At 63.4% G+C, this 17014-nt stretch overlaps 2 protein-coding genes across 8 annotated transcripts in view; both read left to right on the forward strand.

The window, feature by feature from the left end:
* The window catches only part of LOC311612814 (uncharacterized protein), a 17561-nt gene extending 12822 nt beyond the window's left edge, over window positions 1–4739 (forward strand). The window contains exons 8-11 of the mRNA XM_084866088.1: window positions 919–1589; window positions 1895–2165; window positions 2698–2845; window positions 3471–4739. Coding sequence (XP_084722214.1) covers window positions 919–1589; window positions 1895–2165; window positions 2698–2845; window positions 3471–3680 — 1300 coding nt within the window. The 3' untranslated portion in view covers window positions 3681–4739. The remainder of the gene's footprint in view (window positions 1–918; window positions 1590–1894; window positions 2166–2697; window positions 2846–3470) is intronic.
* Window positions 4740–6195: 1456 nt separating this feature from the next.
* On the forward strand, window positions 6196–13504 carry LOC311617608 (putative serpin A13). 7 transcript variants are annotated; one of them, XM_084874108.1, is made up of 7 exons: window positions 6385–7367; window positions 7468–7659; window positions 7918–7967; window positions 8480–9075; window positions 10561–10831; window positions 12069–12189; window positions 12733–13504. In XM_084874108.1, exons 2-7 carry the CDS (start codon window positions 7492–7494, stop codon window positions 12943–12945), a joined length of 1419 nt encoding a protein of 472 aa, XP_084730234.1. In that variant the 5' UTR covers window positions 6385–7367; window positions 7468–7491; the 3' UTR covers window positions 12946–13504. The 7 variants fall into 7 exon arrangements, with proteins under 7 accessions (XP_084730238.1, XP_084730234.1, XP_084730232.1 ...); XM_084874109.1 differs by lacking the exon at window positions 7468–7659 and having other exon boundaries at window positions 6402–7367; window positions 8371–9075; window positions 12733–13500; XM_084874107.1 differs by lacking the exon at window positions 6385–7367 and having other exon boundaries at window positions 7394–7659.
* Window positions 13505–17014: the final 3510 nt, after the last annotated feature.

Here is a 17014-nt window from a genome sequence, read left to right on the forward strand (position 1 = left end):
GAGCAGACGGGCCAGTGCCCGGGGCCTGTTCGGAGTCACTCCGTTTGGCTCAGAGGCAGGACTGCAGCCCAGGGCTGCCCGACTGCTGAGCTCATTGGTATCTCTGCCCCCTCCGCCCACCGCGCTCCCCTGCGCCCCTCCACACGCCCAACCTCAGCTGCAGGGCCGCTCTGAGCAATGCCCAGGACAGCGGCCAGGGCCGGGGCGTTTGGTTTGGGTGGGTCACGTGGCTCTGGCAGTGCTTGTGCAGGGGCTGGGGCCTGATGACGGGGGGCGGTCGGGTGGGAAGCGGGGGGTTCCCAGCTGAAGGATGTTCACACAAGCACAGCCTTCCATCAGGGCAGACCCACAGCCCTGTGGCCTCCTTTGCTTGGCTGCTGCAGAGAGAGAGAGAGAGAGAGAGAGAGAGAGAGAAAGGGGGGGGGGGGATGCACCCCACAGCAGAGCCCAGGAAACGGGGTCCCGGGCGGAGGGGTGGCCCTGGCCAGGTGCTGCCACACCCACAGCTCACACTCCTCGAGCTTCAGGTCTGTGCCTGCATTTGACTTATTTTTCCAAAATATATATTTTTATTGATGTCAGAGAGGAAGGGAGAGGGGGAGAGAGAGAGAGAGAGATATCAGTGATGAGAGGAATCATTTGTAATTCTGTGTATCACTGTGATTACCCCCCACACACATACCTGAGCGCCCCTCACTGGAACCAGGTCTGCATCAGGGCACATGCCCTGACCGGGAATCGAACCGGGACCTCCTGGGTCACAGACTGGCACTAACCTGGAGCCCCACCGGCCGGCCCAGCCTTCCTCTGGGAGGTGGCTCTTCGGTGTGGGTTCTCGGGAGTCGGCCTCCGGCTCTGTCCCCTGAGCAGCCCGCGGGCCGCACCACCTCCTGAGCTGTCCTCTCGCTCTCCCTCCAGCACCAGAGGCGCCACCATGCAGCTCTGCCTGCTCCTCTGCCTGGCGCTGCTCAGCTCGCAGGGCGCCAGCCTCCGCCACCGGCACTCCTGGACCAAGAAGAGGGCCAGGGAGCTGCCGGCCACGGCCGCCACGGCCATGGCCACGGCCACGGCCACGGCCACCACAGCCTCCCCTGCTCACAGGAACTTCACCTTCGACCTCTTCAGGGCCTTGGTGGCCGCCAGCCCCGGCCAGAACGTCTTCTTCTCCCCGCTGAGCGTCGCCATGCCGCTGGCCATGGTCTCCCTGGGGGCACGGGCCGCCACGAAGGCGCAGATCCTGGAGGGCCTGGGCCTCCGCGCCCGGGGGGCCCCTGAGGAGGAGGCCGCGCTGCACCGGGGCTTCCAGCGGCGGCTGCAGGGGCTGCGCCGGCCCCGGGGGGACCTGCAGCTGAGCCTGGGCAGCGCACTGTTCGTCCGGCCGGCCGTGCGTGTCCGGGACGCCGTCCTGAGCGCCCTGAGGACCCTGTACCTGGCCGACGCCGTGCCCACCCCCTTCGAGGACCCCGCGGCGGCCCAGAGGCAGATCAACGCGTACGTGGCCCAGCGGACGGAGGGCAGGATCGTGGACCTGGTGAAGGACCTGGACAGCTCGGAGGTCCTGGTCCTGGTGAGCTACATCTTCTTCAGAGGTGAGGCCCTGGCTCCACCGGTGCTTCCTCGTTCTGCTCCGCTGCTTCAGTGAAAAGCATGCTCCAGCCCGGTCAGTGTGGCTCAGTGGATAGAGCGTCAGCCCAGGACCGAAAGGTCCCAGGTTCGATTCCTGTCAGGGGCATGTCCCTTGGTTGCAAGTTCCTCCCCAGCCCCAAATAGCAAAGGGGCCGTCGGGCTCAGCAGCCCCTGGTGGCTCTAAAGGGGGTGACCTCTGGGGAATGGGTTCTTGTCCCAGCTTCCCCCCAGCCGCTGAGAATCCCGTCTCTGTCCCGTCTGCCTCCAGCTAAGTGGGAGACACGCTTTGACCCCCAGAGCACCCGCCAGCAGGCCTTCCACGTGGCCCCGCAGACGGCGGTGCAGGTGCCCATGATGAGGCGCGAGGGCGAGTTCGACTACCTCCTGGACCGCAGCCTCTCCTGCAGGGTCGTGGGGCTGCCCTACCACGGCAACGCCACCGCCCTCTTCATCCTCCCCGGCGAGGGTCACATGGCGAAGGCGGAGGCCGGCCTGGACCAGCACACCCTGGCCAGGTGGCTCAGGAAGCTCACCAAGAGGTATTTCCGGCGGGACTGGCCAGCCCAGCCCTGCACCCCCCAGGGAGGCCGTGTCCCTGGGCCCCCGCTGGGGCCGAGCACTCACCAGCCCAGGAGCCGCTCCGAGCCCGGAGGCATCAGGACGGCCCGGCCCCGGGGCCTGGCCCAGGTGCTGGGCTTGGGGCTGGACGCTGCTTTCCTGGCGGTGCCATCGGAGGGGGCAGTGAGCCCTGGGCGGCCCAGTCCCAGTCCAGAGTGGCACGGACTCTCCTCTAGGCCAGGGGCGAAGGGTCACGTGGAGCTGAGGGGAGACGGCAGGGACGTGAGCCGATGACCGGTGCTCTGGAAGACTCTAGAAAGGTCCTCTTCTCCTCTCCTCTCCCCTCCCCCCTCCCTTCCCCTCTCCCCTCCCCTCCCCTCCCCCCTCCCCTCCCCTCCCCTCCCCCTCCCCTCCCCCCTCCCCTCCCCTCCCCTCCCCTCCCCTCCCCTCCCTTCCCCTCCCCTCTCCTCCCCTCCCCTCCCCTCTCCTCTCCTCTCTTCTCTTCTCCTCCAGGAAGCTCCAGCTCTACCTTCCCAAGTTCTCCATCGAGGGCTCCTACCAGCTGGAGAAGGTCCTCCCCACGCTGGGCATCCGGGACCTCTTCAGCTCTCGCGCCGACCTGGCCGGCTTCACCAACCACTCCGGCATCCAGGTGTCCCAGGTGAGCGGGCCCGGGCTCCTGCCTCCAGAGACGTTCTGTTCTTTCTGTTCTTTCTGTTCTGTTCTACTCATTCTATTATTTCTATTCTATTCTATTCTATTCTAGTCTATTCTATCTATTCTATTCTATTCTATTCATTCTATTATTTCTATTTTATTCTATTCTAATCATTCTATTCTTTCTATTCTATTATGTTCTATTCTATCTTTTTGTTCCGTCCCATCATATCCCATCCCATCCCATCCCACCCCACTCCTCTCCACATTCCATATTCTTTCTTCCTCCTCTTTTCCTTCAAGAAGCAGTCTCGGTGTCTCATACCCTCTGTGCAATGAGAAGCCACACCCAGCCTGCCTTGGGGGAAGGAGCCCTGGATTAAACCATCAAAACTCAAAACCAAGCGGCAACTCCTCCCTCCTTAGTTTAGATGCCCTGACCGCTCTGAGCCCCCTCCCTCTGTAAAGTCTGAGCGGCCACCCTCGCGGTGAGAATTCGCTGAAACGCGCGGGCTGTGCGCCCGGCCATCACCCCGCTCCCGCCTGTGGGGGGGCAGCTGCGGGGGCCTTGGTCAGGGACTCCGGGGCGGCAGGGGCTTTGCCCGGTGAGTGGTGCCGTGTCTCCGCAGATGGTGCACAGAGCCGTGGCGGAGGTGGACGAGGCGGGGACCCAGGCGGCCGCGGCCACGGGCGTGGTGGTCGCGTTCCGGTCGGCCCGAGTGGGCGCCCAGAAGATGGTGTTCGACAGGCCCTTCCTGCTGGCGATCGTGAGCGCGGAGGGCGTGCTCTTCCTGGGCAAGGTGGTCCGCCCCGCGGCGGGGCCCGCCCCCTCCCCCTGAGCCCGGCCCCCAGCGGAGGGCGCTCTGCGGCCGTCCATCTGTGCGGCCACAGGAGACGTGCGCTTAGGGACCGGCGAGGCTTCGGCAAGCAGCAGCAGCACCAACTCGGTGCCAGGACGGCTTCCTCCCACGCCCGGCGAGGCCAGCGCCCCACGCAGCCCGGGGACACCAGTCACGCCGCCCCTCACCAGTGGCCATTCCCACTGAGGCCCCAGAGCCGATGGACTCGTCCGAGGCCGCACGGCAGTTAGCGGCCCAGGATGGGCCCTGGCTCCCAGCCCAGCCGCCGGCTCCACAGGGCGGCGGTTCCAGCAGGCATCCCGCCAGGAAGCCTGTGCCCAAGCCCAGCCCCACCCTGGTCAGCAGCACCGGCCGCCCGTCCTGACAGCGGGAGGGGGCTGGGAGGGAGGCGGCAGCGTGGCCCTGGCCGGCCAGCCGGCTGTGTGGCGTGGGGTCATGCTTCCCGCTCCGGACTCGGTTTCTCCGCGGACGCACTGAAGGCTCAGGTGGAGGACGGAAGGGTCCTGACATCGGTCCAAAGGCGGGGGTGTCACCTGCCAGTCACCGCGGATGTCACCCCCGCTCCTTTGAGAAAGCGAGGGGACCGCGGGGGGACGTGGCCCGCCCAGCCCGTACCATCCCGGGAGGAAGTCACCGCCCCGGGGCGTGGCCGGGGAGCGGGAGGCCTGGCGTGGGCTGTCGTTGGGAGACACCTGCCGGGGTGCGGGCCGTGGGGCGGCCGTAGCAATAAAGCGTTTGCAGACACGGGTGCCATTGTCCTGAGGGGGCGGCTCTGGGAATGGTGGCCTTCCCGGCGCGTCCGGCGAGGTGCCAGGCGCTGGCTGCGCTGGACAACACCCCCCAGGAAGCGGCTACTGTCCCATTTCACAGACTGGCACAGTGAGGCCGGCGGAGAGCGGGCGGCTTCCCCGTCACAGCTCCGATGGACGAGGCGGGATCTGCCTCTGATTGGGGCCGGCCTCAGGTGAGCACTGTGCTCCGGTAGAGCAGACGTGAGCAGGACACAGAGGCCGGAGTCAGCCCACCTTGGCCCCAAGCTCCCCCCGCCCCCTCTTCCCCCTCCCCACAGTGACCCAGGCAGGGCACCCTCCTGACAGAACACACCCCACTTCCCTGTCCATCCACCCTGAAGGGCCCTGGATGAAAAGCAAACCAGTATTTCGCTCAGTCTCACCCCGTCCCCTGCCCTCCTGCCCCCAGCTCTGCCCCTGCTCTGCGCACCCTCCCTGCAGGCATGCCCCATGCGCTGGCCTTGCTCTCCGAGGGGCTGCCCACACGCTGACCCGGGGTCCGGACTGCGTCACACAGGGTGCCCCTGAGAACTAAGACCGGAACCCCAGGCTGTGACCATCCCCCACGGTCCTAAGCACCTCCTCTTGCCAGCCAGAGGGGACACTGCTCTGTATCCGTGATGGACCTCAGTAATCCCTGGACAGCCCTGCGGCTTGTGCCCGTCTCACTGAGGGGAGCCGAAGTGCCTGCCCGGAGCCCGCAGCTGACGGCAGGGCCCAGCCCCGGCTCTGGAACTCAGGTGGCATGCCTTGGCCGGTGGCAGGGCAGCTGGCTCACCCCAGCCAGACAGCTTGTCTGCGTCTGTGGCTTGAGCTCAGGACGGCTTCCCGGGACCGGGCCTCCTGGCCGGCCAGGGCGCCTCTCCCTTGCAACATGCCGCCTCTGCTTCGGCAAACACGTCTGGTGGTCACCCGGCCAAGCCAAGGCCGGGAGCCCTCCCCGTGGGACCGGAAGGCCGAGGTCCAGTGCCGTCTGACGTGACGGGGCACATGGTGGCACAGCAGCTTCTGTGTGCGCCTTTGGGTGGGTGGGCTCTGGGGCTGAGCGGGGGCCAGGCTGTGGGGCATGCCCTCCAGCGCCCCCAGGGGCCTGGCAGGCTGTGAGACTCCATTGTCACTGGTTCTGGGAGGAAAAAAACCCTATAGCAGCCCGGAGAGAAAGACAGAGAGAGACCGAGAGAGACGGAATGACCCTCTGGGGCTCGGGAAGACTTCCGGGAAGAGGCGCCACGAGCTGCCCCTGAGCAATACGTGGGACCAGGACAGACTGCAGTTTGGGGGCAGGAAGGGGCTTCCAGGCCCAGGGCACAGGGGCTGGGGAAGAGCATGAGGCTGAGTGGCTGCGGGGTGAGCGGGAAACCCACACCTCCCTCCGGACCAGGAGGGGGAAGGAGGGACTGACTGTGCCTGCAGCCCCGCGACAGGGACCCTGCTCAGCTGGTGCTCGTCTGCGCCTGGCTTGAGAGTAGTTTGGCCATCATGCTGCACCCGAGTGCTCTCACGCGCGCACACACACAAACACACGCACACACGCGCACACTCACACACGCACACACGCGCACACGCACACACACCCGGTCCCTCTTGGTCCTCACTGTCCCGGCTGCATGTCAGTAGAGGAACCCTCTCAGTCCTCTAGGGGGCGCTCCCTCCATGACTCTTCAGGGAGGATGCCCCTTGGCTTCCACGCCCCACTGGCCCTGCCCCTGATGGGCCTCACGGTCCCTCCTGGTGCCCAGGTGCTGGGTCTGCAGGTGCCGGTGCCTCTCAGGGCCACTGGTAGGCGTTTCTTGGGGCCGTCATGACCAAGTGGCCAGACCGGGCGGCTTGCCAGCAGAAACGAGTTGTGGGTTCGATTCTAGGTGAGGGCACAGACCTAGGTAGGGGGTTTGATCTCCGGTTGGGGTGTGTATAGGGGACAACCAACTGGTGCTAGTTCTCCCCTAGTTCTCTCCCCTAGTTCTCTCGGTATTTCTCTTTCTCTCCCTCTTCCTTCTTGCCTCTCTACAATCGAGACAAATACCCTCGGTGAGGACTTAGAGAAGAAGCGGCTGTGTGGGTATGTAGGTCCAGGCAGGGGTGGGGAGAGGAAAAATAAAGCCAGAACCAGCAAACCCGGGAGAAAGGAAGTCTGCTCCCACCCAGAGCCCACGCCCCCCTCACCTTTGTCCCTCCCGCCACCTGCCTGGCGGAGCCGGTGTTTGGGTTGAAAGGTTCTGCAAACACTCTGTGTTTGTGCCGCGCTGAGTGGCCAGGCCGCAGACGCCCCACGAGCGAGGCACTGCGATGTGAAAGGGCGAACAGCAGTCTTGACGTTGGGAGGAGTGGGAGCCCACCCCCCACGGAGGCCAGCCTGTGGCCTGGGCTGCGGTCCGTGGCACGCCGCGTGGGCGGGAGGTGGTGGCTGCAGTGTCTGGGCGGCTGCAGATGCTGCCTGACCCCAGCCTCCCTGGACTCCAGCATCCCACAGGGGGCACTGTGTCGCCTTCCTGGCCGCCGGGAGGGGGAGGGGCGGGAGGAACCGAGGCTGGGGGCAGGGCAGGCACAAACAGCAATGGACGGAGCTGCTGGCACCAGCCCCGCCCTCACCGAGCTCGGCCATGTGTGGACCGAACACGGGCGGGCAGTTTGCCTCCTGCCCGGTGTGCTGCGGGCGACGTGGGCTGAGGGCAGCCTCGGGACAGCCTGCTAGTCCAGCTCCCCAATCCTCCCAGCCCTCCCCTACTGGTGCCCTCCCAGCCCTCCCAGCTCTCCAAGCCCTCCCAGCCCTCCCAGCCCTCCCAGCCCTCCCGCAGGACTGGCTTCTGTGTCCTGGGCCACGCCGACTGTGGGGTCCCTCCGCTCTTTTGAAGGCTCCAGAAAACCTTGGTTTCAGGTGAGTGGGGGCTGCCAGGGTGGGGGGGCAGCTGGAGCGGGAGCCATGGCCCCCAGCCAGCGTGGTGGACCTGCCGCACGTCACCTCACGAGTCACACAGGAGCAGGCACATATGTGAACACACATGTACACAGGACAGCAGAGCCTGGCTGAGCGAGCCAGGACTCCTCCCTGCACCCTGCACTGCCCCGCTGCCCCATACCTCCTCTGCGCTCTGCAAGTCCAAGGGCGCATCCTGGCGGGAAGAGGGGTCAGCGGGGGAGGCTCTGAGCGTGCCCAGGGGACACGCTGTGTGAGCAGGACAGGACGCGGGGGAGCTGGGAGGGCCCACACAGGGCAGAGAGGCTGCCCAGGCCAGAGCGGCTGCGGTGGTTCAGGGGATTGAGCCTGAGGCCTCTGGGTGCTGCCCCTCGGGGCAAACCAATGGAACCCTGCCTGCACTTCGGGGCCAGGCGCCCCCGGGGGGCATAGTGGGTGGTGTGGCTGCTTCGGTTCAGATGGAATGCTGCTTGGGGGTCCCTCACATCTCACGGTGACTCCACCCCACCAGGCACAGGGTTCAAGTCCTGACTTCACCACCTACCAGCTGTTTGACTTCGGGTGAATTACTCAGCCTTTCCTCTGTCTTCTTATCTGTGAAATGGGGGTGTGAACACTGTGACATGGGGTGTGAACATTGTGACTTGGGGAGTAAACACTGACATGGGTGTGAACACTGTGACATGGGGTGTGAATGCTATGATGGGATGTGAACACTGTTACATGGGGTGTGAACACTGTTACATGGGGTGTGAACATGTGGCATGGGTGTGAACACTGTGACATGGGGTGTGAACACTGTGACATGTGGTGTGAATGCTGTGACATGGGGGTGTGAACACTGTGACATGGGGTGTGAACACTGTGACATGTGGTGTGAATGCTGTGACATGGGGGTGTGAACACTGTGACATGGGGTGTGAACATCTCTGACATGAGGTGTCAGAACCGTGCCTCCCCGTAGTGCTGTGAGGATGAAGAGGGGAGGCCGGGGAAGTGTGAGCACAGAGCAGACACTGGATACCAGTGAGTACTATTCCCTTTGTTGTTGTTGTCCTCGCCCCTGCTTCCAGACCAAGGACTCCGAGGATGGAGGCCCCCCGGTGGTGGCTGCTTGTCCTTGCGCTCACGGCCGTGGGCCATTGCCTGGCCCTGGCCAACCAGGAGGACTCTGGCCGCATGCCCGGCCCCCAGGACGGGCCTCCCGGGCCGGCCCTGCCCTGCCACAAGCTCTCCGTGAGCAACATAGACTTTGCCTTCAACCTCTACAGACAGCTGGTCTCCGAGGCCCCGGGAGAGAACGTCCTCTTCTCCCCGGCCAGCATCTCCCTGGCCTTGGCCACGCTCTTCCTCGAGGCCCCTGCCGCCAGCAGGGCCCCGCTCCTGGAGGGCCTGGGCTTCAACCTCAGCCTGGTTTCCGAGGCCGAGATCCAGGAGGGCTTCCGGGACCTGCTGCTCAGGCTCCCCGTGCAGAGTCCCCCACTCCTCCTGACGGTGGGCCAGCGCAGGTTCCGCGGCCTGGGCCCGGGGGCCGCCCAGGGCCCGGCGGCCGCCCAGACGGGCATCCGGGAGCACGTGGAGAAGCAGACCCAGGGGCAGCTCGGCGCCTGGGTGGAGGAACTCAGCGATGCCACCACGGAGGTCCTGGTGAGTCACCTGCTCCTCAGAGGTAAGAGGGGGTCCATCCCATGGCCCTCCCTCTGGGGCCCCAATCGCACTGCAGCCCTGCTCCTCACAGCATCCAGAGCCTCCCTGCTGACTTCCAAATAGGAGGTCCACGGAATCCTCGATGCTTCTGCTTGAATACCTCCAGCGGCGGGGAGCTCACCACCTATCGCATTTTAATACTTCTTGTTGAGGTTTTTTCAAAGAAGGATTTTTTCCAGCCCGAGTGTACACGCACTCCCTGGGGGGCTTGCTTACAATGCGGCGTCTTGCAGGTGTCCCCAGAAGATTCTGATTTCGGGGCCAGGTCAGTCAGGGACCCCAGACCCTGCACTTGAGGACAGTCTTCATCCTCCCGCGGGGACGCTGCTGCAGGGGGCTGTGACCTCCACTGGGAGTGAGTCAGGGAGCATGAGCCCCGGCCCTCCGGCAGGTCTGGGGGCGTGGGTGAGAGCAGGGAGGACCCGGCGCTGGGAGAGAAATGAGATCACGTGCTCGCTCCTTAATCACCCCGTCCCTCAGCGGAGGAGCCGGTCCCCTCGGGTGTGCACAGTGAGTGCTCCGTGGGTCTCCGGGAACTCACACCCACATCTCCATGTGACCTTCCCCCGGATGAAGCTCAGGCTGTGGCTAATGTTTCCCTTTCACACGTGAGCAGACAGATTCGTGTTAAAAGAAGAAGCGATTAGCCTGAGCCTCTTCTAAGGCATGACGTAACTACATGCCTACGAACAGTTCTCGTCTGACGTATGTAAGATTACACACAAACAATCCGAATACTGTCATGCCGGTCACTGTGCATATTTGATTTTACTGAACTCTCCTCACAGCCCAACAAGGCGATGTTATTATGTTCACTAGAGAGACGGGGAAACTGAGGCCCAGGGTTAGGTGACTTGCCTTGGGCCTCCAGCTAGGCCGAGCCGACCCCTCAGATCCACACGTGTTTTAGAGCAGCTGGCACCACATGCTGGTTTTTTTCCCTTTAAACTTCACCACCTCTGGCCCTAGCCGGTTGGCTCAGTGGATAGAGCGTCAGCCTGCAAACTGAAGGGGCCCGGGTTCGATTCTGGCCAAGGGCACGTGCCCAGGTTGTGGGCTCGATCCTAGTGGGGGGCGTGCAGGCGGCAGCCGGTCAATGATTCTCTCTCGTCACTGATGTTTCTCTCTCTTCCTCCCCCTTTCTCTCTGAAATCAATAAAAATATATTTTAAAACATTTTTTCTAATTAACCACCCAGAGAGAGGGTGAGGAGGCCAGAGAGCGCACAGCCTTCGCTCTCTGGCTCTGTCCGTCCCTGTCCCTGAGCCGGCAGCCGGCACTCCCCGTCTCACAGAGACACAGCGAGGGCACAGGGATGAGGGACAGGCCCGGGGGCGGGGGGGCGGGGCTTGGCGCCCACTGTGCACCCCCCCCCGGGGGCTGCCCGTGGGTGACCGGGGCCCGTCCTCCCTCCTCCACGGCGACCCCGCTGCTCTCGTCCCCGCAGCCGGATGGGCGCGGCCCTTCGACCCGAGAGCCACGGGCCCGAAGCACTTCTTTGTGGACGAGCACAGGGCCGTGCTGGTGCCCATGATGCGGCAGAAGGCCCGCCACCGCCTGCTGCACGACCGCGAGCTGCAGTGCACGGCGCTGCAGATGGCGCACGCCGCCAACGCCTCCACCTTCTTCGTGTTCCCGCGGCCCGGCGCGCTGGCGCAGCTGAAGGACGCCCTGCTGCCCGAGACCCTCATCAAGTGGGACCGGCAGCTCCGGGCCAGGCACGCTCACAGCGGGCACCCCCAGTGATGTTCCCCCCGGGCACTGAACCCCCGGGCCCTGTCCCCCCCCAGGGCACTGACCCCCAGGGCCCTGTCCCCCAAGGCCCTGTCCCCCCGGGCCCTGTCCCCCGGGCACTGTCCCCCTGGAGCACTGTCCCCCTGGGCCCTGCCCCCCCGGGCACTGTCCCCCCGGGCCCTGTCCCCCTGGGCCCTGTCCCCCCGGGTCCTGTCCCCCCAGGGCACTGTCCCTCAGGGCCCTGTCCCCCCCGGGAACAGATGTTGAATGGAGGACCGAGGGCCCAGGACAGATGTTGAATGGAGGACGGAGGGCCCAGGACAGATGTTGAATGGAGGACGGAGGGCCCAGGACAGATGTTGAATGGGGGACAGAGGGCCCAGGACAGATGTTGGATGGAGGACGGAGGGCCCAGGACAGATGTTGAATGGGGGACAGAGGGCCCAGGACAGATGTTGAGTGGAGGATGGAGGGCCCAGGACAGATGTTGAATGGGGGACAGAGGGCCCAGGACAGATGTTGAATGGAGGACGGAGGGCCCAGGACAGATGTTGAATGGAGGATGGAGGGCCCAGGACAGATGTTGAATGGGGGACAGAGGGCCCAGGACAGATGTTGGATGGAGGATGGAGGGCCCAGGACAGATGTTGAATGGGGTATGGAGGGCCCAGGACAGATGTTGAATGGGGAACAGAGGGTCCAGGACAGATGTTGAATGGGGGACAGAGGGCTCAGGACAGATGTTGGATGAAGTACGGAGGGCCCAGGACAGATGTTGAGTGGAGGACGGATGGCCCAGGACAGATGTTGAGTGGAGGACAGTGGGTCAGGACAGATGTTGAGTGGAGGACGGAGGGCCCAGGACAGATGTTGGATGGAGGACGGAGGGCCCAGGACAGATGTTGAGTGGAGGACAGTGGGTCAGGACAGATGTTGAGTGGAGGACGGAGGGCCCAGGACAGTTGTTGAATGGGGGACGGAGGGCCCAGGACAGATGTTGAGTGGAGGACAGTGGGTCAGGACAGATGTTGAGTGGAGGACGGAGGGCCCAGGACAGATGTTGGATGGAAAGGAGGGGCTGGAGGGGCAGGGAGACCAGAGGAGGGGGGTGAGAAGCTGCAGACCTAGAGCTGCATTGGGCCGAGGCTGGAGCATACAGAGCACTTGGGACACACGCAGCTGCTTCTGGGGTCTCAACAGCGAGCCCATCTGTCTCCGCAGAGAACTCGACTTCCACTTCCCCAAGTTCTCCATCGCCAGCACGGCCCGCCTGGAGCTGCTCCTCCCGGGGGCGGCTGTGGGCGGAGGCCTCCCTGGGCACCCCGGCCTAAACGTCTCCAAGGTAACCTGGGCCCCGGTTCACGGCGGGGTCTCCATGGCTGCAGAGCGGCTGTTTCCACAACTGGCGCATCACCATCTGTGCTCCGCCTGTACCCCATAGTGCACATCCGCCCCCAGCACCGGCCCGGGAGCAAGCTCCCTGCCCTCGGGGGCAGCCAGGACAGGGGGGGTCAGGGGGTACCACACCTGCAGGCTGGACCCGCGGAGGAAGCTCTGAGGTTCCTTCCTGGTCGTGGGCCCTGGGATAAGCTGTGCAGAGAAGAGACTGAGCCGGCTGGTGGGGCTCAGGGCTGAGCGTCAGCTATGAGCCAGGAGGACCTGGTTCGATTCCCGGTCAGGGCACAAGTCCGGCTTGTGGGCTCCATCCCCAGTGTGGGACGTGCAGGAGGCAGCCAACCAGTGATTCTTTCTCATCATGGAAGGTTCTATCTCTCTCCATCTCCCTTCCTCTATGAAATCTATAAAAATATTTTTTTTAAAAAAATAAAGGTCTGGTTGATCCCTCCTGTGGGGTCAGCTGGTGATTCCAGGATGCTCCTTGCAGGTTGCACACAAGGCTGCGATGACGCTGGACGAGGGGGGCACAGAGGCGGCTGCCGCCACCAGCATCCAGCTCACGCCTGGACCCCGCCCCGACCTCGACCCCTCGCCCGCTCCGGACACGGAGGAGTTCAACCGGCCCTTCCTGCTGATGACCTTCCACACGGGCACCGGGAGCCTGCTGCTGCTGGGGAAGGTCGTGAACCCGCTGGGGTGAGGGCTGGCTGACCCCAGGGGCGCGGGACCGGGTCGGCATCCGGGTTCTCAGGGCCACACGTCCCCCGGGGGCCGGGGTCCCTCTCCGTCTGGAGGCGCAATGGACTGCCTCCACTCCGTGGGGGCCCAGGGCCCCGCGCACCGGCCTCGTGCAGCCACGCAATCACCCCGAGTGGACACCCACGCCAGGAGCTCCGGGGCAGAACCCTGTTCTGAGACGGACGACACCTGGCTGTGTGTGGGTTCAGGGGGCCCGTGGGGGAGGGGAGAGGGGGGGGCCAGGCTGGGCCCCGAGTGGACACCTGCTGTGTGCCAGGGCACCCTGTATCTGAACTCATTTAAAATGAACCCCGCATCAGCCTAACGAGACAAGTGTCCGGTGTGACCCTGTGTGGCCTTCAGCTGGTTTCACCGACCGAACCCTGTCTGTCCCTTTGTGCGGTGGAGGCTTGGGCTAAGACACACCCCGAGGCCGCTCACGAGGGGCAGCGTGGCTGGCATCCGGGAGGGGGGGGTATTTCAAAGCCCAGACCCTGCCATCCCCATCCCCGCGGCCACCGGCGAGGCTCCAGTGTGCTGTGTGCAGGCCAATTTGTCTTTTTTTTTTTTTTTTTACAGAGGAAGGGAGAGGGACAGAGAATTAGAAACATCGATGAGAGAGAATCATCGATCAGCTGCCTCTTGCACACCTACTGGGGATGTGCCCGCAACCAAGGTACATGCCCTTGACTGGAATCGAACCTGGGACCCTTCAGTCTGTAGGCCGACGCTCTACCACTGAGCCACACCGGTCAGGGCCATCACACGGATTCCGCGGGTCTGAGCTGGGACTGAGGTCCCGGTGCCGAGGCGGGTCCGGTGCCCCCTGGAGCGGGTGCTGGCTGCCCCGTGGCCCAGGGAGGGCGGGGGGTGGGCAGGCGGGGTGGCCCCGGCCCGGGCCTCGCGGGGCTGAGCAGTCCGGCAATGCTCGCGGAGCCGGCGGAGCTGAGGAAGCTTGCTTTAGGGTCATTTTGGGGGAATCAGTGCCCTGAACGAGGCGTGTGGGCCATGCTGGGCTCCGCTCCACATCAGCCACACACGGAGACTGAGCCCACCTCCTGCTTCAGTGTCTGTGGCTCTGACAGCGGAAGAACCACATCTGAGCCGGCTTTCAGGGCCGAGGCAGCGCCAGGGCGGCCTGGAGGTCGGGGGGCTGGTAGTCGGGGTGCTGGCTGCCGGGGCCAGGCTGAAGGTTGAGGGCCTGGAAGTCCTGGGCTGTCCCCACAGGAGAGCAGAGGACAGAGACATGGAGGTCAAAGAGAGAGGGAGAGAGGTGTTAGCACAGACCCAGCCTCATCCTCTCTCTCTCTGTCTCTCTCTCTCTCTCTCTCTCTCTCTCTCTCTCACGCACACATGCACACATGCACACACACACGCACATGCACACAGGCACGCAGCAGGCCGGGCAGGAGGGAGAGCAGCCCGGGAGGGCGCAGAGCAGGCGGCGGGGCAGGAGCGGACAGTCCACGGGCCGAGCGGAGGGAAATTGCTTCCAGAGGCCCTGGGAGCGCCCTCCGCCGGCACCCAGCGGGTCAGGTCCCTGCGCCGCTGCCAGGACCAGGATGGGGGGCGGGCCGGCTGCTGGAGAAAATCTCCCCAAACCAGGCTTGGTGTCCCCTCTGATGGCCCTGCGCCAGGGGGAGGAGTGGGGGGCGGTGGAAAGTGGTCCAGATGGTGGGTCCACACGCACCCCAGTGCCATCCACACTGCGGGGCCGCGGTGGCCTGGGCGCCGGCGGTGAGCCCAGCCAGGGTCCCTGAGTGGGGCCGCTGCTCCTGGGCAGCAGAGCCGGACACAGAGCCCCGCTGGGAGGAAAGGCTGGGCGCCGGGTCCCCTGACCCCCCCGACCCTCCCTGCTCCCCTCCCGTCGTGAACACACTCACGGCGCGGCCTGCTGTTAGCTCACGCTTCCTTGTTCCTCCTCCTCACCAAGGAGCACTGAGTCCAACCAGCCAGGGCTTTTACCTGTAAAATGACTCTTATCATCTAGAGCCGTGGTTCCAGCCTTCCCAGTGCCTCCTCCCTCTCTCCTCGGCCTCCACCTCTGCCCTCTGCTCTCCTGGGGGACAGCCCAGGACCCCGGCCCCAGCTCTCCCCCCAACCATAACGTCATGTGCGTTGCTCCTTCATCCTGTGATTTTGCTGCTGATAATGAATAACAATGTAAACTCCTGCGTTTTCCGATGGGCTTAGGCGACCCCTGTGAGAGCGGTCGTGACCCACAGGCTGAGAACGGCTGCTGCAGAGCCTCAGACCATCGGGACGCCTGGTGAGGTCTCCCCATGCAGCCGGGGCTCAGCCCCACTCGCCCTCTGCCAGCCTCGTCTCTCCCCCCACCCCCTCCCGGCTCTGGGCGGGACTCAGCTGTGCACTGACAGAGCGGGGAGCTGGGGGCCAGCGTCAGGGCCCGGAGGCCTCCGCTCCCTTCGCTGCCTGGGCCCCGCCGGAGGCGCCCTCTGCTGGGAGCTCCCAGCACAGTCTCCCGTGCTGTCAACCAGCGCCGTGCCCCACCACAGAAGCCCCCCTGCAGTGCTCACTGTCCTGTGGCCCATCGCGTGGGAACGTGGGTGAGGGGAAGACCGTCTGTGAGCAGCTCAGCCCGCCCTGTGCTCACCTCGCGTCCTGAGCCCTCTGCACCTCCGCCTCCAGTTTAATGACTCTAAAGGGGGTTGCCCTGACCGGTGTGGCTCAGTGGATAGAGCGTCGGTCTGCAGACTGAAAGGTCCCGGGTTCGATTCCGGTCAAGGGCATGTACCTTGGTTGTGGGCACATCCCCAGTGGGGGGTGTGCAGGAGGCAGCTGATCGATGTTTCTCTCTCATCGATGTTTCTAACTCTCTGACCCTATCCCTTCCTCTCTGTAAAAAAATCAACAATATATATATTAAAAAGAAAAAAGGGGAGGGGGGTTGGAGAAGTCAGTAGCTTTCACACTACACAGAAGGGAGAGGAAGAGGAGGAAGAGGGAGGGGGAGGGAGGAAGGCTCCTTTGCACATGGTGGCAAAGGTTAGGACCGATAGATTGGCCGGGAACACACCTGAGAAATGTGCCAGCTGCCGTGGGGAGGGTGTGCGCCTGTTGCTGAAGATCATCAAGGAGACTCAGAGAAATGGGAAGCTGCACCCGGGACCCGGACAGGTGGACTCGGCCCCTGAGGATCTCAGTCCTTCCCACGCTGAGGTCTGAGTTTAACAGGGACTCACTGAGATTCCAAAATCCACGTGGAGAAATAAATAAGCAAGAAAACTATAAAAAAAATAAATAAAGTAGGTGTGGGGAGGGCTAGCCTGGCCAGACATGAAGACCTATTATAACATTTCCAATTCAGTGATAAAATTATAATTTATTAATTATAGGACATATAACTAAAACCATCCGGTACGGGAATAGACAGACTAATCAATGGAACAAAATAGAAAATCTGCAAATAGTCCCAAATACCTAATGGAATTTGGACTCTGATAAAGAAGGCATTTCAAATTACTGGAGAAAATGTGGAATTGTCATCAAATTGAGCCAAGACCACAATGTCTCCATCTGGAGTTAAAAAGTTGGATCCAACATTTTTGTAGTAATCGTTGGGCCTGTTCAAAAAATTTCCACTCTCCCTCTCCTTCCAACCACGTGGTTTGCTTTCATCCGCGAAATGTGAGCGTAAGCATCCCCCTTCCAAGAGGAAGCCCTGAGCAGCCAGGGGTGAGTCCCTGAGACTCAAGGTTCCTGCCACAGCGAGCCCCACGGTGTCCCACCAGTGTGCTCTGTCAGCCGGGGCCCGGAGTCCCCAGCCAACCCCAAATAAACCTGAATGTGAGCAAGAGTTAGCTTTGATTGGCCTCAACGACTGGGGCGTGGGGTTCTTTGTTTCTGCAGCGCACATCTGCTGATCCTGACTATTGCCTTCACAGCACGCACCAGGGTAAATGTCATAGACATTAAAGATTTCAATGTGAAAATGAACGCCATGGGTTAATGACAGTCTACAGAAACGAAGTCCCTGCATGCAGTGGATACGACGCAGACAAAAAGGATGA

This window comes from Pipistrellus hanaki (genome assembly GCF_964339955.1).
Source record: "Pipistrellus hanaki genome assembly, chromosome: 1".
NCBI lineage: Eukaryota > Metazoa > Chordata > Mammalia > Chiroptera > Vespertilionidae > Pipistrellus > Pipistrellus hanaki.

Bases quoted from the DNA above. Each gene is read 5' to 3' on its own strand.
- LOC311617608 (XM_084874106.1), top strand. From the start codon at position 7,093: ATGTGTGGACCGAACACGGGCGGGCAGTTTGCCTCCTGCCCGGTGTGC. The intron at 7,368-8,479 runs GTGAGTGGGGGC...CCCTGCTTCCAG, and splicing joins CCAGAAAACCTTGGTTTCAG to ACCAAGGACTCCGAGGATGG. The intron at 12,190-12,732 runs GTAACCTGGGCC...TGCTCCTTGCAG, and splicing joins CCGGCCTAAACGTCTCCAAG to GTTGCACACAAGGCTGCGAT.